At 51.1% G+C, this 26,020-nt stretch overlaps 1 protein-coding gene across 10 annotated transcripts in view; it reads right to left on the bottom strand.

Moving 5' to 3' along the window:
* Nucleotides 1-26,020, bottom strand: part of SLC4A4 (solute carrier family 4 member 4) — a 204,010-nt gene that overhangs the window by 54,139 nt on the left and 123,851 nt on the right. For 5 of the 10 annotated variants that reach the window (XM_071808335.1, XM_071808329.1, XM_071808327.1 and 2 more), the window contains exons 5-8: nt 24,764-24,924; nt 22,317-22,496; nt 16,499-16,594; nt 10,607-10,683 (exon numbers count right to left, since the gene is read on the bottom strand). In XM_071808335.1, the coding sequence (XP_071664436.1) occupies nt 10,607-10,683; nt 16,499-16,594; nt 22,317-22,496; nt 24,764-24,924 (514 nt within the window). The remainder of the gene's footprint in view (nt 1-10,606; nt 10,684-16,498; nt 16,595-22,316; nt 22,497-24,763; nt 24,925-26,020) is intronic. The other 5 variants (XM_071808333.1, XM_071808330.1, XM_071808332.1 and 2 more) reach the window with 3 other exon arrangements.

The following is a 26,020-nucleotide window of genomic DNA, read 5'->3' as shown; positions in this document are numbered from 1 at the left end:
CTCTACAATCGCACCGCAGCGGATGGAGCAGGCTCACCGGGCTCTGCACCACGCACCGGCGAGTTGACCAAATATGACCTAAGTCAAACCATGGAGAAAAGTCATCAATCGCTTCTGACTCCATAGCGGGAAAACACCGCACCAGCAGCTGAGTTTAAAACCAAAACCACCAGCCTGTCCCGGCTCTTTTCTGCCATCTTCCTGGCACCCGGCACATCCTGTGCAGAGGCATGGGATTGACTTTCCCCTAAATTATTAAATTAGGTCAAGCAGCCCCAGCAAGGCTCCCATAGCCTTGGCCACACTCCTGGGGGCACCACTGTCCCCATCGTCATCCCAGGCTGCTTAAGTCCTCCGCCTGGCCCAGCGCTCCGCCTGCGTCCTCGCAGCCCGGGAGGGATTTCCGAGTGCGCCCAGACCCGAGATGGCTTTGTCTTTAACTTCAGCAGCAGCATTCATTTGAAGTTGAAGGCTTTTGAAAATGCTGCCCTCAGTCGGTTCCCAAACCTCTCCCCGTTGCCCTGGGTGATCTTTGGAGACGCTCGGTGTTTTCCGGCTAAGAGTGAATGTCCTGCCAGGAGCACAAACCGGGTAACGTGAAGCTGGGCTATGAATCCACAACGAGTATTGTGCTGAGCTTTGCTGGGCGACTTGAGGAACTCCAAAAAGCAAAAAAGTCTCATGAAAAAGCATGAATTATTGATGCAGCAGGAAGAAAACTGTTGGAACAATCCTATTCCTATATGCTTCAGTCAGGATTCCCACCAGAGAATATATCAAATATGCATCAAGGAGGCCTGTGGAGGAAGCCTTGGAAAAGCACTACTAGCTCTCCCATGAATAGCATTTTTGGAGGAAACCAGGAATAAATGATACTGGGAAGGTGGCAACTCTGCAATAACGTTCAGCTTTGCTGAACAAGCCTGTATTCGCCCAGCCCCACGTGCCTTCCCGAACCAGAACCGACACACAGGTTCCTCAGGTCCCGCGGCCGCCCGGCTCCTGAGGCTGAGGGTACCGGCCCCTCTGCCCAGCACATCAAACCGCATGACTGATTTTCAAAAGATAACCATTACAGTGCGGGGCTTTCTTCTCCTCCAAATTAGTTTTGCAGCACCACTCAACATTGTCCTGAATCATTTATCAGACAGGTGCTGGAACGGTGCAGCCAGCACTTAGAATCCATCCTGAACCATTCCCTGAAGAAGCTTCATAAGCATTCGAGCTCTCAGCAGCCCGAGAACAGGGAGGGGGGCAAAGCGGTGGGGAGGCCACGCAGCGCGAGCACCAGGTTCACTTGCCCCGCTCTCTGCTAAACCGAGTATCATCCTAACCTGACCTCTAATGTTACGTTAAAGGCCACAGATCTCAAACACGGTACTTGCGAAAAGGCACGGCAACCTGAAAATCACAGTCTCCCTAAATGTATTTTAACACTGTTATTATCATCAGACACTTAAGATTTATCGGGAATGAAAGCGATTCTGAAGCACACGCTGCTTTCTCTGCACCTCTGGTTCGCTCCCGGTCACGTCACCGTGCCGCAGACCTCGCTGCCCCGTCCTCGCGACGCTGCGTCCCCTGCAGAAGAAACGGCGGCACAGCCAAGTGCACAGCTGCCCAAAGACCAGGAGCATGAGAAGGCGAGGAGCATCTGGAAAAAACCCACATGGCTCCTGCCTGTGACCCCTGGCAAACCGTGCAAAGCAATTTGCGAGCTTGTCCAAGGCCAGAGAATACCCAAGGCAAGTGAAACTCCATTAAATGAGTCATTAGCTAAAGCATCAGAAACCAAAGCTAACCAGAAACCCATGATGCAGCACTAAAATTAAAACCAGAGAAGCCCTTTAGCTAGCCACATTACTGTAATGATGCTCCAGGCTTTGCTAAACAGCCTGCAAGAAACATGCAGGCGCTGACCTTTGGAAAAATCTGGTTGTTCCCCGACTAAAGCCTCTGGCTGTGTGAGCTGAAGTCCAGGTAAAACACCCACCTGCCCGGGATCAGTCTCCTTTGAAACCGAGGTTACAAGCTGTGAAAGCCTGAAACGAACTGCTCCTTGGGGACTGAGCTCTGCAGCAGGACAGCAGCAACGACGACCCCTGCCCCTGCACGGACACCTCGGTGCTGCCACTGCTGTCTGCGCTCCCACTCCTCACCCCGTCATCCTGCTTCCTTCTAAGTACCAGCCACATTAACGGGGCTGATTAACCGATACGGGACACAGCTGGCACATTCACGTGACACCTTACACCTGTTGTACCTCAAGGTAAAGCTTCTGCAGCAAGGCCTTGCTTGAAAAACCAGCCTATAAGAAAGAAGGGTAAGGACAGAAGAAAACGCATTAGCAAAGCGTGAGCTGACGAGCTGTCCCCGATGGGACATCCCCGCTGCTCCCACCTGAGAGCACCCGCCGTCTGCAGCCGGGCAGCCCCGTGTGCTCTCAGCAGAGGGACAAACAACAGACTGGGTCTGACAGCATTGCACAGGTACAGCACAAAACTAATAACCCCTGTCTCATCCCTACAGCAACAATATTAATAAACCAAAATCAAAACAAACCCCTCATTCATTCCACCCAAGGAAGCTATGAAGAGATATATATTTCATAACCCGCCACCCTGTAGCCGTGAAGGACCTGAGGTGTGAACTTGAATTCCCCTTCCCATTGTCAGCCTTTAATTGCTGTCGTCAGTGGAACAAAGCGACCAAAGCAAACACCACCGCATGAAAAATTGAGAATGCCGTCTATTTGGCAAAAAACAAACTTGTGGTTTCCAGGCTTGGAAAAGCAAAGCTACTGGGGTTATCCCCATCCAGCAGGGAAAATCTTCCACTCCTCCTCGTCTCCATCATGCCCTTCATCATTTTAGAAATCTTCCTCCTCTTCCCCAAGCCACCCGTTTTTGAGCTGAAGACCCCCAGATTATATTGAATGTCTCCAACAGAGTCCATCCCACGCCCATCCTCTTCACCCTGCCACACACCATTTCTGCCTTCACTACACTCACGGTCCTTCAACACCGCAGTGGTAAAACCAGCCCGGGCTCGGCTGCGGGGACGCGGAGGCGGGGGGGCAGCCCGGGGAGGCCGGGCCCTGGCTCTGCTGCGGGCTGCAGCTCCCGCGAGAAGCCTGGGGGGCACAACACAGCCCTGGCACAAACCAACCCGCCGAACGCGGCAAACGGCAAGACCGAGCAGTTAGAATAAGCCCTGATCATACAGATCACCGTCACAAGCCTAGCTGCATTCGCGGTGCTTTGTGTAACTGACGGAAGGCTTCGTGCTCCCTAATCTGGGGAGAAGGGATCCAGGCCCCAAACTCCTGTTACATTGCAGCCAAGGACAACACGAGGGATCTGGTTCTGTAATCCTTGTGGGGTTCCTGCACTTGAGCACAAACACATGGTGTTCCTGTACCAGAGAAAGGCTAATCCCCCAGGAATCCCACCCTCTAAGCTCTGCTCTCCCACGTCTGTTCAGATGTGTGCTCACGACAGCCTTCCCGTGGGCTGTCCTTACCTAGAGGGGAACCTCCAGCGCTCTGCACTTCGTGTACGCGCGGAGCTCCACCAGCCAGCACGCGGATACTCTGCGCGGAGAAACCTCACACGCAGAACTGCCCTCTGCATCCAGAAAAAGGGCCAAAGTAAATGAAATTCCAGTTAACTAAACTTCCTAGAAACATCTCCTTTCCTTCAGAAAAGTGGCAGCGAGCTGTACGGGAAGACAAGTCACTTTCATTGCAGCTCCATGCAGCGAAAGTAGGTCACCCAGGCCGACAGACCCAGAACCTGGGGATCTCTGCTTGTGACGGCAGGGACGGGGAGACCCTGTTCCAGCAGGGGAAGCAGCCAACCACTCCCACCATTAATCACCGGACCTCGCTCCCCACAGTGGGAGCCCTCAGCACCCTGCCCATGTGTCCCCAGGAAAGGCAGGAGCGTTCCTCTCAACAAGGCCCGTTTCTGTTTTGGCTTTCGAGCTGGCTTTGGCAGGGATTCCCCGTTGATATGGAAACACCGTTTGGAATAAACAGTGCACACAGCACAACAAATAAGAAGAGGTTTGTGCCTCTCTCTGACTGACCATATTCATTCAGAGCTGTTCTTTGTCCCATATACAAGCCCTTGCATATGTGATAACACCAGGTTAGTTAACTTCTCTTATACCAACATATATTCATTTTCTACCTGCTACTGCATCAATTCAGTGGCAACAGGTGTCTGATAAAACAGATTGTATTTCTTTAAATGCCTTCTTCATTTCACAGCTTGAGTATTAAGGAAGTCACAGTGCCTGAGCCATTTGGAGCTGCCAAGGACACCCTCACAAAGCCCAACCGAAGGATTTCTCCCAGGACAGGGAACGGAAATGCTCTCAGCACTGGGAACAGGCGCCCGGCTGCCCGCTGGCGGCGCAGCAACGCGGGGCTGCTCAAGGCTGCACTTCCGCTCTTCAAGTAACCTCCATTCACTGATAAACCTCTGACCTTTGAGCTGCAAAAATAATTTCAAACTATTCTCAAATGATTAAACCTGATGTGAATCAAAAGCTAACTCACAAGCCGTGCTGTAACGCCATCAACAGCAACCCGACCCCTGAGTATTGCAAAGAGGATTAAAACCTTGTCCCCTCCAAAAGGCCGCTCAAGCGGAGAAAGGATGCTCCTGGAGCTGAGGAAGGAGCGCCTTCAACGAACAGAACCAGCCTCGGGCGGGGTGGCACCGGCAGCAGGGGAGGCGCGATGGCCGGGACGCTGCCGCGCAGCCGTACCGCGCTCTTCCTCCGTTCCCGCCCCGGGAGCCCTCTCGGACAAAACGCTGCTTGTGAGCTGGCAGCAGTTCAGACAAGAGCAACCAGAAGTAGCACGTGGCTCAGAGCATAGCCATACCAGAAAAGCTTATTTGCATTACATGTATAGATGTGCAACTTGGCAAAGACACTTGTAAAAAAGCAGATGTGTTCAATCCTTTCTACGTATACCTGGTTTAACAACTCAAGGCATGAAGATGACCACTTCAAATTTATCTAAGCTGAATTCTTACCGTGCATTTTCAACACGCCTGTCCCTTTTCCTGCAGTACGCTAACGCAAACTTTTGGACCACGTACGGGCAAGCTCAGCGCAGCAGGAAAAGTGCCAGGAACCAGCCAGCCCGACCCAAACAAGCTGTGGAAACGTACACACACGTGGACATGTCCAGTTTGCTGCAGAGCTCATCCGAAGCACCTGCTTCTTCTAGACCCACCTCTTCTGTAGACCAGATTTGGCTAAACCACGAGGCTCAAGGAACCTTAATCAAGTCTTTCAGTTTCACACCATCCAATATGGTGTCCACACGGTGTTGCCACTGACCATAACCGGCCCCACACTGCCAAAATCAATGACACAACACCGCTGTATTGAACTGTCCTTTCCTTCGGCCACCAGGGGTGACCACCAGCGCACCGAGAGCAGCCGCGGGCTGCGCGGGGTCACCGTGTTTCCTGTCCCAGGCACACGAGAATCAATATTACTGATGCAACTTTCGTGATAGTAATCCGCAGCTGAAGATTTTCTGCAAACTCCGCATTCTGGAAATTGGCCCTTTTGGTTTGGCTTTACAATCATTTGCTTTCCCTAAGTTAAAGGTGAAGAAGAGTAACATGACATTTTACATTTAGCAGACAGCCCAGCCTTACAAGCAACCCAGGACTTCATGACTTTCAGAATTCCGCATCATTTCATGATGTGATGCAGTCTTATTCTGCCAGCAAACTCTTTTTCATCCAGTCTCAAACACAAGGAAGAGAATCACACAAAGCCAAAGGACATGCTCTAACCTCACAATTTTCCATGAAGCAATCTCTCCTCCACTAAAGCCACTAATACAACTGCTTATCACATGCTCATAAAGACTTCATATCAATGGGGAAAGACGGAATAAAGAAGTGAACTGGTTTTAGAGGACAAAATGACATTAAGAAATGGTACAATGGTCCTAAAGTCATCGAAGAACAAGCCAAGCACACACGTCTGAACTCCTGCCGCAGGACAGCGGGGTCGGCTGCAGAGCCCCGAGCTTGGACCCTCTTAGCTCCGGCATTTACGGAACAGGCAGCACTTTCACGGCTGGTCCTTTGGAAAGAGCTCAGGGTTCTCTGCCCTTTCCCAAGAGGGATCCTAAGTTCATTTTCTTTGTGAAAAGAGCTTAATGGTTACCCTGTAAGAAGATTAAATCTGAAAAGTGTATTAAGAAGGCAAAGGGTATGAGAAAAACAAAACAAATGCAAGATCAAAGTAAATCCAAAGAAAGCATAAAACCCAGCCCTTCCCTAAGGGTAGAGGAACCAACCTCACAAAGCTTAACATGGGTAAATCTGAGTGCTGTCTATGACTTTCATAAAACCACATCTCGTTATTACCACCTGCTGTCGCTGTGTCTGAGACCACTGTAAATATCTTCTTTCTGCGTGGGTCTCCTCCGTTCTGTCTTCCAGCTCATCTCTGCCCTCAGCAAGAAAGCCACTGAGCTGACGGGGCCATCTCACCAGGTCCTGCATCCGCGTACTGAAGCGGAGACCAGCCGCTCAGCATCGGTGCCTCAGTCCCGGGCGTGCTGGGGGCTGCTGGCGCTGCTCGCCTCCCCGGCCGCTCACTGTTCCCTGTCCCTGGAGGAGGCCGGTCCAGCTGCCACCACCTCCGGCACGCGTCTGCCCTGGGAACCCGGCAGCTTACCCGCGACCCCCGCAAGCGTTCTGCGGGACAGGACGGAACCGGTCCTCGCAGACCCCACGGAGGGCGCCCCCAGCGAGGAGCCTCTCGCAGATCTCGGGGAGCACCAAAGCATGTCCAGTGCTCTCCGGGACCCCGCAGTGCTGTGCCCTCAGCTGGTCCCGAGCAGGTTCAACACCTCTCCGTCCCGCTGCGCCAGAAGCACCCACCTCACCCCGGTGCTGCCATGGCACGGACCTGTGAAGGCATGAGTGTACCTGTCCGAGCTTAAACCTCTTAACAGAAGCGTCTGTGTTAGGAGGGCTGCTGCAGACAGCCAGGCAACTGGCCAAAAGGCAAGTGGCCCACCTGCAACCTCAACCAACTCTGCAACTCCAGCTCTCTGCAGGGACCGAAAAATCAGCTCAGAACAGGCTGGACACAGAGAAGTGCCTGTATGTGGAGGAATCCATATGGGCTTCTGCCTTTGTAGCTGACATCCCAGCCGCTTACTGCCCCGTTCATGGATTATCTAGAAAATGAACCCAAACCCAAGCCAGCTGAAAGCAGCCTTGCCGGGGTGACCAGCCCAAGCACTGCCACTCCAAGAGGAGACAGAAGCGGGCAAGTGTATTAGATAACACGCCAACACATTCCACTCTCCTGCAGAGAGCTTCCCCCGTCCTGAGCGTCCCCTGGCCCTTTCCGGCCTGGTTTTGTTCCCTCTACCCCAAGTCCATCCTTGGAAATCCCCAGTTGTCAGGAACATGGAAATAAATGGAACAATTCAGCACTTTTGAGAGTCACAGTCCCCACTCAGTGAACCTGAGTGGCTGCGGTAATGCTCGTCTTAGTGCTGCCCTGCACCTGCACAGGACCCGCACAGAACCTGCACAGGACCCAACCCCGGCGGATCCACACGCCAGGCAAACGACCCACGAGCGGTGAGGCAACCGCAGCGTGCCGAGGTCTGCTCCTGCTTCAGCTCCAACGGAGAATGACCCCAAACCAACCCGGCAAAGACACATCGGGGTCCTACGACAAGAGACAGTGGTTTTCAGCCTAGACCTTACAACACACAGGGGAAAGGAGCAGGGAAGCCAGAGGGTGATGCTCAGGACCAGCTGGCTGTTCCACAAGTATGCAAGGGAACTGCTGCCAAGCAGACAGTGTCTCGGGAAGGAGGAAGTCAAAGATCACGGCGGGTGGAGGCTGGCAGCTGGGTAAGATCCGCAGGTACGCTACAAACGCTGGAAAGGATGGCAGCCTGCAAACCCTGCAGCTGCTGCGGCGGGGTGAGCGTCCCGCTCCCGCTGGCAGGGCTGCACAGGGCAAGAGCTGCTCCAGGGCACGGTCCCGCGTCCCCCTCCTCATCACGCAGGTGACGATCACAAACCCCACTCTGCCAGGCTAAATAAAGGGAGGGCCTGAGGTCATGCTGCACCTACAAGGCGCTGGCCACCAGCACTGCTCTGGCAAAGGGAGAGACAGAAATAAAACGCAAAATGTTTCCTGAGGAGCACGTTTCACGTTTTGAAGAGAGATCATCCAGAAGCTCTACTACTTGAATTTTACCAATTCCGCTCAATAAGAACCTACTGAAATACAGATTAAATGAGTATTCTGCTTATAATGTCATTACATTGTTGACCGCATCATTCCAGTCAGTATTGAAGGTTGCAGAACAGAAAATAAAGATCTAGGTGGGCAGAAAAGCCACTGAAGGTATGTAGAAGTCTGTACAAAGCCTGTCTCCTTCACCTTTGCAAAACCAGCGACTGATAATAGAGCTCGGGTCCAGCCCCGCTCCAAGCAAGGGGTCTAAGCTGAGTGCCGCCTGCCGCAGGTCAGAGCCAGGCTGGCCTCTCTCACAAAGAAATAAAACACGGAACAGCTTCTTTCTGCAGCAAATCCGTATTTCACTATATGGCCTCGTTAATCGCCAAGCTTCCAGATGGGATACCCAAACAACGACAGCCAGTCACTCTGCTGCCCAGGCACGAAAACCTGCTCTCTTCCCAGCTTCTGTTGTCATCCCACCGTGCGTTACTGCCTCGTCTCCCGTACACAATGCTGAGCTCCGCTCAGCAAACTTGCCCGGCATCATCACAATTTCACAAACTTTACCGAGACACCAGCTTCAGTCAATCAGTAACAAGAACTGAGATCCAAGGTGGTTTTCTCAGGCTGGCTTTGCAATGCGTGCAGTACAAGGGTTCCATTGTGCAAAGTTCATCGGCAGGACACGGGCTAATTAATTAAGCAGCTTTTTGAAGCTCTGTAGTTTTCAAGTAACGGTTTTCGCTATAAACAGTCAGGCATTATTTACATTGAAAGCTAGAGACTTTGGAGTGCCCTTCCAAACTGGATTTACTAACAGAACTCACTATTGGCACTGCCAGAACACCTATTTTTATACCCAATTTTACATGTCCAGAGACAGCAGGAGGGGTGACTGGGGCTGTTTGTACCGCTGAGGCCTGCTGCAACATTCAGACCTGGTTTTCTGCCAGCCTGTCCCTAAGACCCCAATTACAATGTGATTAAAAATGTAAAACATAGCAGCCTGCCCAACAATATAAGCTATTTTACAGTCCTACTCGCACCTCAGGTGTGGCTGCACGTATTAAAAGACATGGGTATTTCGCCCAGCCAGCCAGCCAAGACAGAAGTATGCTGCAACTCCGAATGACGCCGAGGTCAACGCAAACCACATTCCCTCCCGTCCCTTTCCAAAGAACTACTTTTATTTGTCTAAATACATATTTAAAATATTTAATCACTCTGACCTCCCTTTTCTACACGGATTACGTTGCTGTGCCCCTTTACGGCAGAGCTGCACCTACAGAAGGTTGTAACCAGCCATTGCTCCAGGGACGAGAGTCATTCTCAGCGTTACTGAGCTACCCACAACGCTTTCTAAAGGGACTCTGATTTGCATTCAGAATAACCATGGCACTACGGAACGCTGGAAGATGTTAAAAACAAATCCTCCAAAAGAAACAGTCATGCTTTGAGAATAACCCACGTTTTGAAACAAGACAAAGGTTTTTTGAATTTGCACAGAGACCTTATTCAGCCAACAGTTTCCTGAGAGTTCAAGAACACTCACTCTACCCCTCAGACTCCGAAACTCTGGGGAAGGATGAGAACACAGAGCAAGCCATATGACATACTCCAGAAACACCACCCTAGCCTAAGAAACCAGTCAAATTCAGGGACACTTGTAAGAAAGAGCTCGGTTCTGTGGGCACTACAGGCCAATTTTAACTTCATCACTCATCTTCACCCTGAAGCTGTTCCGCCACGGTTCCCTTTCAGCACAGTTGCACAGGGTGAGGTAACACAGAATCACAGAATCACTTTGGTTGGAAGAGACCCTCAAGATCACCGAGATCAATTGTTAACCCAACCCTGTCACTAACCCATGTCCCTAAGAGCACCTCATCTCCGCGCCGGTTCAACCCCTCCAGGGATGTGACCCAAGAACACCTTCTCTTACACCACCTGCTGCAGCAGGGACACATTCCCTTAAATGCTCGTGCCCCGAACACGCGCCCTGCGCAGGGGGCCCTTGCTGGAACCCCTGAAAGCCCTCTTGTCAGCAGGAGGAACATGGGAATCCTCTCAGTATCTGGAAATTCCCCACCCCGTTCTCATGGAGAATGGAGATGTGTTCCCGTTCCCACACAGATGATGTTTCTTGCTTCAGGACTAGCCAGAGTTTAACCTGCTCCTTCCAAGGGATGGTGCTTAAAACACAGAAAATTCAGTCATGAGACTCGGAAATACTCTACTCACCTTGTTCGACCTCTTCTGCTGCTGCAGTTTTATGGTGTAAAGTCTCTTTCCCCAACATCCAGCTCCTAACCACACACAGGACCAAGCGAGGCCTGGACCTGCAGCTTACCTGGTCCTTCTCAGGCTTGTCAGAGATGTCATTCAGGCTGGTGGAAGTCAGGTTTCTGTGAGCCATGGCTGGGCTGCCTGTAAGAACAATGCCAACACCAGTTAAAGCACCTGTCCAGGCCCAGTCAGAACACAGAGGCTCAGGCTACAGCGACACCCTTCCGTGCACAAGGGAGGCTGACGGGGGAACCCGAGGCCCTGACAGGCTGCTTCCCTGGCTTCCCGTGGCACGTGGGATGGAGACGCTAACGCCTCCTCCTGACTAAGGGCCTCTGTAGCTCCTGTCAGCGGGGCTGATGCTGCTGGGCCAGCCAGGGCCTGGGTACAGGGCCGCGGGGCCCCGGCGGTGGCTCCTGCGCGCACGTTCCCAGCCACACGGCTCAGCGTCCCGGAGCGGCTGCGCAGCTCACGCAGCTCCGGGTCCTTCTAAACAGCCAACGAACATCAAACGCTTCTTTCTTCAAGTAATCTCCTTAACTAAACCTACGAACCTTACTGATTTCACCGATTAAACCAATGTGTGCACCAACTTGATTGGCCAAAAGTCACCGATTCCTGACCCTGAATACTCTAGGGATGAAGAAAACCAAAGAGCTGCAGCAGCTCCGTCCCCTTTCCAACACCCACTGCTCGTCTGCACACCTGACACTGGCGTTCAAGCACCGCAAACCGGCCACCAAGCAGCTGCTCGCTCTCTTATTCACTGCTCTCCCTACTTATTTGTATGTTCACAGACAGAACTTAGGAAAATGGTTCTTAACAGCTTGGGGGAAAAGCCCCATGATTCCAGAAATCAGTTTTACAATGCCACCACAAGCCTTTGAACTGGAGAAACCAGAAACAGCCATGATCACAGAAGAACAGATTTCAGTTTTTGAAAGGAGAGTTGTGGGACGGAAGCGGCACTGAAAACCACAGCAGCCAGCACGCGGTTCTAAACCGTTCCGAAATCCACTCCCGCAGGAACCAGCAGAGAGCAACAGGAGCCGTGAGCACCGCTTCTGACCATGAGTGTAACTGCAAAGACAGAAAACGCTCCAAAAGTAATGGCACTGAGGCCTTTCCCAATGTAGGCTGTGTTTAGAGACGACTTATGCGCTGCTATTCACGCTGAAATTCAAGTCCAAGTTTCCAGTGTTCATCAGCTCCCAGTGCGAACAAGCTCTACAACAGATCCGCATAAGGATGGGAATAGCAAGAGAAAGATCTGGACTCTCAGAGCTGGGTTTCCTCTACAACACATTCAATGTCTGTGCAAACAGACTCAGAGCATTTTCCCTCCTGAGCCGCTGGAATCACACTGTAACTGCTGTGTGTCACCGCTACACCAGAACGTCCTGGAATCACACTGTAACTGCTGTGTGTCACCGCTACACCGGAACGTCCTGGAATCACACTGTAACTGCTGCGTGTCACCGCTACACCGGAACGTCCTGGAATCACACTGTAACTGCTGCGTGTCACCGCTACACCAGAACGTCCTGGAATCACACTGTAACTGCTGCGTGTCACCGCTACACCGGAACGTCCTGGAATCACACTGTAACTGCTGCGTGTCACCGCTACACCGGAACGTCCTGGAATCACACTGTAACTGCTGCGTGTCACCGCTACACCGGAACGTCCTGGAATCACACTGTAACTGCTGCGTGTCACCGCTACACCGGAACATCCTGGAATCACACTGTAACTGCTGCGTGTCACCGCTACACCGGAACGTCCTGGAATCACACTGTAACTGCTGTGTGTCACCGCTACACCGGAACGTCCTGGAATCACACTGTAACTGCTGCGTGTCACCGCTACACCGGAACGTCCTGGAATCACACTGTAACTGCTGCGTGTCACCGCTACACCAGAACGTCCTGGAATCACTCTGTAACTGCTGCGTGTCACCGCTACACCGGAACGTCCTGGAATCACACTGTAACTGCTGCGTGTCACCGCTACACCAGAACGTCCTGGAATCACTCTGTAACTGCTGTGTGTCACCGCTACACCCCAAGATCCTGGAATCACACCGTAACTGCTGTGTGTCACCGCTACACCGGAACGTCCTGCAATCACACTGTAACTGCTGTGTGTCACTGCCACACCGGAACGTCCTGCAATCACACCGTAACTGCTGTGTGTCACCGCTACACCGAACGTCCTGCAATCACACCGTAACTGCTGTGTGTCACCGCTACACCGGAACGTCCTGCAATCACACCGTAACTGCTGTGTGTCACCGCTACACCGGAACGTCCTGCAATCACACCGAAACTGCTGTGTGTCACCGCTACACCGGAACGTCCTGCAATCACACCGTAACTGCTGTGTGTCACCGCTACACCGGAACGTCCTGCAATCACACTGTAACTGCTGTGTGTCACTGCCACACCGGAACGTCCTGGAATCACACCGTAACTGTTGTGTGTCACCGCTACACCGGAACATCCTGCAATCACACTGTAACTGCTGTGTGTCACCGCTACACCGGAACGTCCTGCAATCACACTGTAACTGCTGTGTGTCACTGCCACACCGGAACGTCCTGGAATCACACTGTAACTGCTGCGTGTCACCGCTACATCAGAAGACAGTTAGATGTTATAAACGGGGGATCTCCAGCTTTTCCTCTCCGGCTGTTACCACGAGGCAGATTTAAGACCTCACCTGTCTGTACCAAGTTTTTACCAACAGAGTTACCCACAGAGTGAGAAACGCCTCTTGGCAGACTGGTTTCAGCTGCGTGTTTTAGTAACCATTCTCCTAATCAATTACTAGGAAGCCAGACTTAGAAATGCCTACAAATTCGATGGAATGTTTGATGTGGCTCTGTAGATAGCAGATAAACACATCAGTACAAAGGAAGAAGCGATGAGGCTCGCTCACGTACGCTGTGCCTGTTACACGGCACACACATCACTTCGTTGGGAAAACCTTCTGTGATGATATTTGTACTCGGTAAAAGCAAAGCTGGACAGAAGAACCCCAAAATAAACCCGAGTTACTGTAAACCTGAAGCAAATTATTGAAATCTAGGGCTCCTTTTTCTTGTACGGTGCAATTAATTATCTTTTAGAGGTTGCAAAGACTGCCAATTCTGGGAAATCTTGGACAAGCATATAATGTACCCGTAGATTAAAATGACAAAGCTCGATGCAGAGATACACAGGGCTGCTTTGCAAACCTGAGCCAATAAAATCAAATACAGCCGGAGGGAAGCAGTTTCTTCAAAACCAAAGCTGGTTCACGCTGATAATTGGTGTCACACAGCTGGGTGACTCAAGTTGCTGTGGGTTCACCTGAGCGCAACCAAGAGGAATTAAACAAGTCTTAGGCAGAGTTAAATGGACCTGGAGAAATGGTAAGACCTGCAGAGATGGGAATACCGGGGGTCTTCCATACACAGGATTGTTCCAGATTATGACATTTGTTTGCTTTGTTTATTAGAAGTCAAAGGCTTCCGAATGACCCTTAGGAGCTAAGTGCCCTTCTTTCAATAGAAAGCCGCTAATGACTTTATCACAACTCGCTAGCAGCCTCTTTCTCCCAACCCGATCAACGTAACCACATCAAACCCACGGCAGTTCTTCTCCAGGCATCCTTGGCTTGAGGTTTCCCATTTTTATTGCACATTCGGACAGACCAACGTGCCAAAAAGCTTGTTTGCCTTTTCCAGTGGTACCCGCTGCTTTACTCAAGGTACCACGCTGCCCTACAGACAGCACTTGACTGTACTGACCCACCACGGCTGCAGCAGCACTCCCGGAGTGAGCAAAGACGCGTGTATGGAGCCTACGGGGGAGAAATCTCAGACAAAACTCTGTACGGCAAGAAGCAAAGGGCTTCTCTGGGCAAAGGGCTCTCAGGAAGCTCCTCGTGTCACAGGTAAGGCCCTTTGGATGAGGAACGTTCCCCTCCTGCCCAGAAATCCCTAACTGGCAAGTCAGCGCTGCTCGGGTGTTTTCTCTACAGAAGCTGCCTGTACGACAGTCACATTTAACAGGAACAATATAACAGGCTCATTTTGGCCAGCGACGAAGCTCCCAGCAGGACCTGAGCAGGAGCACAGGGCCAGCCCGCCCTGCACGGCTGCCCCACACCACCCCTGCAAGAGCTGCGAGCAGCTCGGCCGCAGCCCCAGCCTCCTGGCACGGCACACAGACCCTGTCCACCCCGCTTTTCCGTCACCAGACTGGCCTTGAATTAAGAGAAACGAGCACCAGAAAGTTAAAAGGAATCTTTGTTCTTTGGAGGTAGAAAGCGCCTCATAATCCCAACCTAAACAGAGCTCTCAGGCTAAGATGATTCGTATCTCCATTTCCTTGCAACAACTTTTACACTTAATGCTGACAGCCCAAACCTCTAGAGCACACAATGTGATTATTTTCCCCTGAAGTTCGGTGTCTGTGCAGCTCATCTTCTGGAGACACTTTACAAAGCCTTCAGGTTCAGACTAGTCCCGCTCAGTACGGACTCTGATAATGCTCGAACACCGGCTGGAAACCACAAGCATTGTCTTCTCACCAGCTCTGCTGACCTAAGGAACTTGCAGTGTCTCGGCTTGCATTTAGCATCTTCCCAAATCCCTGTGTGCACCTTGGCTGCCAAGCCAAGGCAGTAACAGAGAGATGCTGCTAGAAATGCAAGATGCAACTTGTCCAGCATTGGTTCAAAAGCCATTTGGCTCCGTGGTCACAGTGGCCCAAGTCAGTTCAGCCTTCTAACTCAGGTTTCTAATGGTTGCGCTCTGCGGAGATCCAGAGCCAGGAACAGTCAGCTCCAACAGTCAGCTGTTAATGCTTGTACGACAGGCCAGCTTGTAAGAGGGACTGCAGCAGACAGAACGATTTGGAGACCACAGTGACACAAGGTAATGTGGGTCTCCGCGGTAGGCCTAGCAATACCCCTCCTGAGAAAGACCTCAAAGAGGGGAAAAAAGCCCTGAAGAGCTGGGGAATCCTCAGATGAGTGGCTTCTCTGACTACGGGGGAACACGGGAGCAGGAGGACACAAGACACCTAGTCTATAAGTGCTCTATGCCTTCAATACACCAGGGGAGTAAAAAGTTTCTGCTGCTGAGACCTCAGCCAGAGACTTCAGCACATGATGTTCACCCTTACACAGTCTGCTAACTAATGGTAATTTCTCAATTCAGGCCTAATTTAAATTACAGTCTCTCTGGCCAACAGTGTCTCCTTGGCTGTGCTCACACAAGTACTGGTGCACGAAGCCAGGCAGTCAGTCCAAACCTCTCCACGTTATTATCTTTTTCTACTAAAAGGTTCAATAACCATCCTTCACAGTGAATACCTGAAATTCAGATTCCCGTGCACTGCTGTGGCCTGCGAAGAGCACCGCTGTGCCACCGGTGCAGTAAGCTGCACGCCCTGGGAACAGCCGCTCTGGTCAGCACCGCTCCCAACCAGGAACATGTCACGAAGGACCGTGAGAGAGAAGCGGAGTCTGAGACACGTCCAGCCCCTCACTGAGAGATAAAGCTGGTGGGGCCTGCTGGCTGCGAGACAAAGGGAGCCGATTTTCGCATTTTGTTTCTATGGAAATTAACATATTTAAGCTCGTGGCATTTATAATACTGCATTGGTGGCAAAATTCATAAAGCCAAAGGGTATTTCAACACATGAAATGTCCCTTGACGGCTCAGGAGACTGCTGCCTGAAGGGACAGACATGAGAAGAAAAAAGCAAAAGAGTGAAAAGGAGCACAGGGGTACCGGGGCAGCCAGAGCAGCGGCCGCTCCACCCAGAACGCGCGTGCCCTCCTCCCCCGCTAACGCGGCAGCAAGCGGTAACGAGACAGACGGGTGTGAGCTAACGAGCCGGACCGGCGCGCGTTACCCTTGGTGTCCGCCGGGCTCCCGCCGCCCCGTCCCGCCCGCACTTACTGATCCAGCCCAGGCTGGGGCTGCGCGGCACCGGGGCGTCGTGGCGCGGCGAGCGCGTGGCGAGGCAGGGCACCGAGCTCTCCAGCGGGCTGCGCGCTTCACGGGCCGGCAGGCGGGCAGCAGGGGACAGAGCAGAGGCGAGAAGTAAAACAAAAGTTAAAGAAACAAAGAAAGAAAAGCTCCAGCAATTGCACAAGCAAGCCAGCTGGGAGATAAGAGTGTCTGAACATGCACAGTTACACACACACGTGCACCTTTGTGCATACGTCGGTGACTAAAGCGGTTAAGTCTACTCATTTGGAGCACAACACAACATCCGCCTCTCAGCACTCAGTTGGCAGGTCTGGAACTGGTTTTTCATCCCTGGTGTCTCAAATTCAGGCAGATTAGGAGCGGATTTCCAGCAACGGGACGAGGCAGCTGCGGTTCTGGTGGTGCTGAGCGCTCCCGAGTTGCGGTGCAGTCACTAAGAACAGCAGACGCGTGGAGCGTTAGTCAGTTACTCGGGTCACTTCCCTGTAGGAGCCAACTCTGAGCATCCCAACTATGTATATACCACCAGTTAAGGGTGGAAACCCAAACCTTATTCTGCAATGCTTCAAACAAAGCAAACAGCTAAATGCACTGCTGGGTTTCTTCAGAAATCTCTTGAAAAGATCTCATTTCTGACTTAAAACTGCTCTGCTCCTGTGCTGTTATCACCCAGCTGACACCATCAATCAACTCTCCTAAGGGACTGAGGATGCCATTTGTACGAAAAACACCGTAACTGAATCAAGCTGAACTCTAATGTAGAATAAAAACCACAGAGGAGAAAGTTGTCAAGTGTGACCGTAGCAGGCACAGCGCTGCAGACGGCCCCAGCGCCGCTCCATCCCCGCTGCTCCCAAACCCTCCTGTCAGCACAGCCAAGATCAATAACGCCACGGTGACGGGTGGCATGCCATTCGTTGTGAGGGTCAAACGCTCACACATCGCTGTTTTCTGCAGCCTCTGCCAGCTCGGGTTTAGTATGATTTGACTGCTTCTCTTAAACGCTTTTGCCACAGGCTCTCACAGGTGTTACATTATACAAAACACCAGCAGGGAAGAGGCTTTTAAACAAAAAATAGCAGAAGTAATGCAGAGCAACTATCATAACCAAAGTACAGGTGAACATGTATTAGAGAGTCCTCAGACAGCTGCACCAGGAAGGGGGACCATGGCTCTCACGTCGAGAGGCACAGCAGGGCAGAGCGGCGCTGCAGCCGGAGCGGCGCCAGGGCTGCTGCGGAGCCCCGCGCACACCGCCTGCCGCAGGGCGCCCCGCGCCAGGAAAGGACACCAAGAACTCTCGGAGAGCCAGGTCACGAGACAAGACACAAATATGGCCAGAGAGCCCGCAGGAGTTCAGCTGAAACGTCCCGGTTGAACACTTCATCCAGCTCACAACCTTCCACCAATAAAAGAAACAAGAAGGGTGGTGTCTGGAAGGGAACTTTCAGCAATTACACAGTACAGCTTCGTCTGCTTGGCTGTTTGATAATCATCTTTTCCCTGTGGAACAGAGAGCAAAGCAGTGCTTTGATTTGTCCTCCTCCATCCTATGTCACACAAGAAACTGCCATCTTCTGCACTATTTCTTTCCCAAGAGCAAAAACATTTCTGAGAAAACATCCTCCCAGAAACGTGATTCAAATATCAATCTTTATGACACAGCGATGAGTAAAACCATTCGGTGCACACCTTGCCCGCTTAAAAGTTGGGTGTTTGTGCCAATCAGATTGCTGTCGGGTGTTGATCTCCAAAAGGAGCAGAAACGGCAGAGCAGGGGAAGCTGAGGCCCCGCGGCCGCCCCGGGAGCTCTGCCCAGCCCCCGCGAGCCGCCGGGACGGACGCCGAACGCCGTCCTGGGGCTGCCGCGCTTCTGTAGCCGCTTCACACCACTGCCGGGGCCCTGCACGCAGGAGGCGCACACGACGCGGCAACGGGCACCGGCTGAGCCGCTTTACTGACACCCACAACCGAGTGAAAATGCGCGCGTTTTCCTGGGCTAAGTGTTAGCAGCTTCTGCTTCTTCACCTTCTTCCTGATTTACGCAGAAAGAGTATCCTCAGACACATCCAAAAGCTTTAACTATGATTAAACATAATATCAGAACACGAGTTTATAACAAGTCTACAACGAAACTAAGAAAGGTATAGAAATCTTTAGAGTCCCTAATACCTAGTTATTGAAGCTCTCTGAGCTAAGTGAGGTACAGGCACCTAAACATCTCTGAGCACCATGGCCAGGGGTTGTTTCCAGATTCCACATGAATATGCTTGAAGAAAACTGTCATTATTTAAACTGGGTTTTAAGTCTAACTTCCTTGCAAAAATAACGAAGGAAAATCATGGGCAGAATCCATGTTAATGATACTATGGCAAAGTGTTTCCTAAAGAAATGTTCTTGAAAGTAATCTAATACAATTAGGTACTTATCAAAATCATAAGTTCCAAATTAGTTGTGCTTGCCCAGTAAGAGTTGGGAAGTTGCATAATATTCTTATACATAACCTACAGCAGGGTCTGGTTCAGCTTCAGTGGGGTTCGTTTCATTAACGACCCTTAATGAACACACAATAACTCTGCACACTACATTAGCAGGGTGCTTTCTAATTTACATCCGTGTGCTTTACGGTTAAACTAAAAAAACTATGGCTAAACTACGGTTAAATCTTAAACTAAGATGAGAGTCACCCCTTTTAACAACGGCAGTAAAGGTCTGTGGAGCAGAACGCCAAGCTGCTCCCTAAATATACTGGCCCGTAAACTCATTCTGCAGGGCAACCAGTCAGCAAGGCGCGAGTCTCGTGTCCCCGGGGCTGCTGCTCTCGTTAACCTGCCTGCAACATGAATATTGCACCAAAGTCCCCCGATGCTGAAATGAAAGGCAGACACCGAAAGGAAATACCTACCTGGAAAAAAGCCTCCAGGGAGATCTGTAAGCGCTTGGGGCTGATGGCATTTTCATTACGGGGATCAGCCCTGTCGAGAGACAGCTGCGCTCCTGCGGCCTCATTAAAGTTTCATCTCTCTAAAGGACAAACTCTGCCTTTAGAAGCACATGAGAGGCACTCATTGAACTCCAGGGAGCACGGTATAACTCAATCAAACACATTCTGCAGCCACTTGTTCATTAAAGTGTAAATAATAAATAACAGCAACAACTATTCATGAAGTATTTCCCTTTGTATAAAAGTCTCTCCCTCCTTAAATCTCAGAGCACTTGAGCTGCCATGGAACATAATGCATTATGTATTCTCCTAACACGGAAACATCCCAGGTGGGGAAACAGAGGCCAAACACCAGGGAAGGAGTGGCTGAATGTCAGCCAGCGGGGAAGCAGAGCCAGCACAGAATTCCTGGAGAATCAGGACCCGCACAGCGCCTTCAAACACGCAGAAGTCACCCAGGGCCCGAGTCAAGGGCGCCCTTAGCCACAGAAAACAAGCAGTGAGAACATGAGATGAATGGCCTCTGTCAGCATCGCCCTCCCAGGATGAGCACGCTATTATCTTCTCGTTAAGCAGCCCTGACAGTCTGGCTCCGTACAGCCAGGAGACACGGCTTACCATCCATGGGATAGTTAAATAATGCACCGTGCATGATTTACCTTCAAACCTCCTAAGTACGTTTTAATTTGCCCTGAACACCCAGAGGTTTTGATGGCTCCTCAAGGAGTGATTTTAAGTGCGGAAAAGAAGAATTTGACATTCAGAAGCTGTTGAAAAAGAGAAGGCTGTTACCAGCAGAGTTCAGTAAAAACAGACACAAGACAGAGCACATTATAAACCCTTTGGTTAGACTCCCATCTTGGCCGAAGGAGGCACAGATCACAGCAATGCTGTGCACTCAGTCCTAAAGGTTCCTTCACATTTCTACACCCTAGGAAGTCACTGAGACACGCACTGAGAACAGACCACTGGGTCTGATTGCTGGTTCAACCACGAGGCAGGAGAAAGCACGCCACGGCCCGACACCGGCACTCCTGGCACGCAGGGGCTCCCTGGAGCTGCAGCACCCCAGTGACACGTGCCGAACGCATGTCTGTCTCAGGTTTTGCCTCCCGCATCTCAGAGCAAGCCTGCTCATCTCCTCCAAAGGCCCAGGACAAGAAGTAGCCACGGAGGCGACAACAGATACCTACAGACACCACCGCAAATAGTGCGTGTGCATCTTCCCTGGAGTGGCCTCCCACACAAAGCGGGGAGCTCGTGGGAGGCCAGAGAGGAGATGGGAGATGCCCACAACGTGCTGGGCAGGACACGATCTTGTGATTCCAACTGACAACAAACGTGAGTTATTTGCTGGGTGCCATGACTGAGGCATCCTCTGAGAATCTGAAGTGCCTGGCTGATCTGAGAGCAAAAACCTGAGGAACCTACAAGCCTGATGCCTGAGGCTACTGGGAAATGGAGATGGCCGAGAGAGCCTTTCCCCTGCCTGCACGGCGCTCCCTGAAGAGGCTCCCGCACCTTTAGCAAGGCGCCCTCAACCGGATCGGGCCTCCCCAGAACCGGGACCTCTCGCCAGTGCTCTCCAAAGCACGGCCCCGCTCTGTGCGCCACGGGGCTCCTGCGGGGACGTTCACCAACAAACCGCACACCCAGGGCCCCCCCTTGGTTCACGGTACTGCTCCTTCGTCTTGTTCATTCAATCACCGCGTGATCAAGGCACTCACACATGCAAAGATACATCATCAAGAACAACAAATATGCTTTACATGCACATATACACCTGCTACAAAAGCAAAGGATGATAAAAAGTAGGACACATTAACCAAGTGTGAAAACAGGTTAGGCAGAAATGCTAGGGTGAGTTTTAGAGGCAGAACACAGAAAGCTAAGAGGCCTTACATGCAGCAAGAAGAACAATTTCTCTGCTTGCTTTCATTTCTGGATATTTTAGAATAGCAACTTTTAGTCGTATTTCCATAGAGCAGCATGAGACAGCTTACAGAACTCCGAGACATGACAACAGGCTTCAACCTGCTCTTTTTGGATCACTGCTAGTAAGAAGATTGCCAATGTCCATGTCTGGGTGAGTGCGGAGCCACTGCCAAGGCCTCTACAGCTGTCTGCAGCCACGGCACACACGTGTATCACCACACGGCTACAAACACGGCACTGCATTGTCAAGCCATTGTTAGACAGAGGGACAGACACATTCACAGCACACACCACCAAACAATTTTAGGATGAATAAGCAAGATGGAAATCAGCTCTACCCACACTGGACAATGATTGTATGGCAATAAAATGCAAGCTAAATGCCACTATCATATAATTTTCGATTAAGAGTTCCATTTCCGTAACAGGAAGTGTCAATGGCACACGTACGAAAGCTTCACCTCCGCACAAATGTGTCAAATGATCAGCCTTTTAGGTTCAGGCCTGTTTAGGGTTTTTTGTAAATCTCTTTCCTAATGTTCCTACTTCATCTCCTCCCCGCCAGCTGCTGGATTGCTGCTCTGCCTTTGCCCCTGCCTGTTCCCTGCCTGCCCCTGCCCGTTCCCTGCCTGCAGCCTGCCCGTCCCTGCCTGCAGCCTGCCTGTTCCCTGCCCGTCCCTCCCCTCCTCTCCCACTCCGTCCAGTGAAGATATTTACGGTTAGAGCAACGTGCCACGGCAGAAGCAGCCTCCAGAGCCCACCACTGATGTGCCATCAGCACGGGGTCTCGCTACGGTAATCGTGGGTTAGAAAAGCGTCGTCATGGCCACAAAGTTAGTTTTCGGCGGGCAAGGTTGGTGGGTTGCTTTAGAACGGAAGGCTATAGCCAGTTAGCCTCTGCATTACCATTATCGGGGTTGGAAAACATCCTACTTGCACTGGAGACGGTCTTTCCAATGTCAGCCAGAGAGCGCAGGTTGGACTTCTTGGTCTGGTGCCGGTGCTTCCTGAGCAGCGTGTAGGTGACTTTGTCCTTCAGCTCTAATTTCAAAAGCCCCGTCTCGATCTGATTGTCGACGATCATTTCTGTTGGGCACAAGGCAAGGGGAGAGGGAGAAGAGAGACACATTAATCACGAAGCACCAAACTCAGCTGCATCGAGGGAGAGCAGGGGGAGAGAGATGGATGATTTTCACCCTACCTTTCTGAAAGTTTTCCTTCCCATCTCAAAACCACCACTGGACTTGGCCATTTTATTTTTAATGGGAATGTCTTTCAGACACCTATTTTGAAGCGGAATGCATTCCCATCCAGCAAAACCCACCAGCCACCAACACGCACCTATCGCCCCGAGACTCCCTTCTGTTCTTTGCACACACGCCATGGAGCGTATTTCAAACCAAGTGCACCCAGGACCAGCCGGTTCTTAGTTCGGAGAAGGAATCTGCCCCGAGTTTCTGTGATGAAGCTCCAACTGCACCGCAGGTTCCAGTACGCTCCAAAAATAACACGGCAAAACTTCCGAGGTTCAACAAGGACCGAGTTCACCTCACAGGCCCCAAATAAAACCTAATCTTATAACCACAGAAAAATGTCCTGGAGATGAGTAACTAATTAAATCATTCACTCTCAGAACTACAGTAAAGTGACAGTAACTACAAAAGGCAGAATTTGCTCCCATTTTCACATGACATATTAAGTGGCTTTGCTTTCAACTGTACCATGAGAAAAAATAAATCTTCCAAGTCACCGCAAAGACCGCTCACTTCCCATCGGTTCCCTCCTTTCTGTTCCTCTGTCCCAAAACACGGTAGCCAGATCTATCACGAATCTCACGTTAGGTTGCTCACTTGATTTCATCAGTTAACATGCTGTCCCCCAAGGGAAAGTGGCAGCTCTTATTTGTCTACCAGTAACTTTTATTTGTGCTAATAATAAAAGTTACGGGACACGGGAGGCAGAACACGCGTCACATTTGCTAGCTCGGTGAGTCAGACAGTCGTCTCCTCTAGGCTGCCTCCTCAAATCGCCAGGATGAACGCCCAGCTCTTCCACCCAAAGTCAGCAAAGCGCGATTAGGTGCAGGCAGGTGTGGTGACACAAACGTGGGCACAAGTTTCAGTTTTGCAAAGTGCTATTCTTCCATAGTCCCCTAGCAATTAGGTTTGATTGGGGTGGTTGAGGGAGGATATTGAAGGCAACTTCTTCAAGTGCCTTCAGAAAGAAACTTAATATCTGAAGGTTAAAGTTTTGGACCTCTGACATGAGACATTATCTTCTCCGGTACACTCAACTTCAGCATAAAACTTCAGAATATCAAAAAGAAAAAAGGTTTTGTAAAGCTGTGCATTTGCACACACGGACACAAAAATACAGAAAATGTCACCCTAAGCACCTACAAAACTAAGCTTAAAACTCTGAAGACAACATCAGAGGCAGCTTTTGTACTTTGAACTCTTACAAAGTAGTGCAATGCTCGTCATTTGGGAACTGCAGCCAGGCCAACGCTGAGCCTGCCTCCGGAGATTACGATTCAAATCTCCAAGTTCTGAGTGGTTTGTATTTCATTTTCCTCTTCACCTCTCCACATAAGGGCTTCCAAACCCAGCGCACTGTTTGAATGTACCTCCACTGGACGGCTCACTTTGAACCTGTATTTTTTAAGTGTTCTCGCGCATCACCAGGAACACGGTGCAGCTCTCAGCAATGTCACTAACTGTCATTCCGGGCCACCGTTATTTGACCACAAAAAAACGGCCATCCCATCCTGCAGAGTGAGGCACCCCTGGTCCTGTGACTGCTGCTCAGCCCCGCTGCCGGCGGGGAGCTCCCCACGTCCAACACCCCCCACCTGCTCCCAGTGCCCCCGAGCTCCCCAAAACCAGCCATGGCCAGAAGCCGCGCCCGGCAGACGGCGCTGTCCTGGAAGAGGGGGCCTTGGAGAACGGTGTGTTTCTGACCTCAAACATTAACTAAGTCAGTGTACGCTATTGCGCTCACACACGCGTAGTGATACCGTAGGATATCAGATATAACTTAGGATATCTACTTCAGGATCCAAATGATTCTATATAATCGCCAAAAAACAGTCAGAAGTAAATGTGATCATCAGTCAAGTCGATTCTTCTGCTCGTCTTGCTGAATTGAGAAGAACTCCTTTCATTTATCTCTTATCCTTCTTCCCCAGGTCCTTTCTAGCTTTCCCTGTCATTCCCTGGAGGATTACTTCTTTATTTTCCCCTTCTAATGAACAAGCAGCATTTTTTCATTGAAACTATCAGTAAATCTGTCATCAGGGTTATCAAAAAGCGGCAGGAAGAGTTGCGGGGAAGAACCAAGGTAGCTTTACTTACCCACCACCTGCGGGAGAGAAGAGGCCTCCATATCCAGCATTATGGACCCCTTCTCTATGCATGTCCTCAACTCAAACAAGCTGTGCAGGGACAACGTGGCCACGTGAGGTTTACTCCATCGCTCCCCACCTTGTTCTACCTTCTCCTCAAACTTTATCCACCTACGAGAGGGCAGAGCAACAAGACCACATTAAACTTGTTGGCTCCTTCCAGACACACGTCTCTGGAAGAAGCAAGACAGCTGAACCACCCCGGCTATCGACAAGTTCAAGCACACGCATTTTCCCGCAGCCACAAATCCACGATCAAGTCGCAAAGGCTTAACAAATTGGTATGTGTCAGCTGAGCGGCGATAACGCTCCACCTGCCTGCAAACTATTGCGAATGTCAAGTAAAACGTGTTATCTTTAATACCTTTCACCTAGACTTAAACTAACACAGCTTACCTGATGTTTGCTCCAGCCCAAGAGTACACGGGTGGTCTCACCAAGTCAGCTGAGCCTTGGTAATTCCCTCCGCAGTTTGCACAACCGGGTCTAACCTGACACTGCACCAAACCGAGCGCAACGGCTCGACCGACGCGCCATGGACCCCAGGGAGGGAAAGCCAGGCCTCTACATCCACCCTTGACAACTCATCTCAAGCACCTGGCCAGGAGAAGCGCTGAGCACCACAGCTCCAAAACTTAAAAAAAATATAATTAAAATAAATCAGCCTTTCTGGAAGTATGACTTGCTTTCACGTATTCACATCCAGGCCATAACATCTGACAACTTGAGGCACTGCCAAAGCTCGGCAGCCTTGACGACAGCCGGCAGCGCTGAGTAACACTGCCCACGAGCAACGGGCTGCACGAGGCGAAGGCGAGAAGCTCAGCCCAGCAATCCCGACACGTTCTTAGCAGGAGCGAGACGCCCAAGGAGAAGACACTAATTAAGGGGTTCGTTGTTTCCCTCCACTCTCTGACCATTAATGATTTAACCAAGCATGTCTGAAAAAACCCAGAAAGCTCATGTCTAGTTGAAGATTAGAGCAAAGGTTGAATCCCGTGCTGGGCAAAGCACTCTTTGCACCCCTAAGCCTGTGTCCTGGCAGCAGGTGAGCCGGAGGTTTAACCCGAGGGGGCTCCCAGGCACCCCCAGGGTCTGCAGAGCAAACTGCTCCTCCTGCGGGACGCGGGGCAGGAAACCTCCCCAAGAACAGGGAAAGCAGCACCTCGGCCCTCATGTCAGCATCGCAGCACCCAGCCGCGGCTTC

This window comes from Patagioenas fasciata, chromosome 4, assembly GCF_037038585.1.
Source record: "Patagioenas fasciata isolate bPatFas1 chromosome 4, bPatFas1.hap1, whole genome shotgun sequence".
NCBI classification, from domain to species: Eukaryota; Metazoa; Chordata; class Aves; order Columbiformes; family Columbidae; genus Patagioenas; species Patagioenas fasciata.
This window is presented reverse-complemented; position numbering and strand designations above follow the sequence as displayed.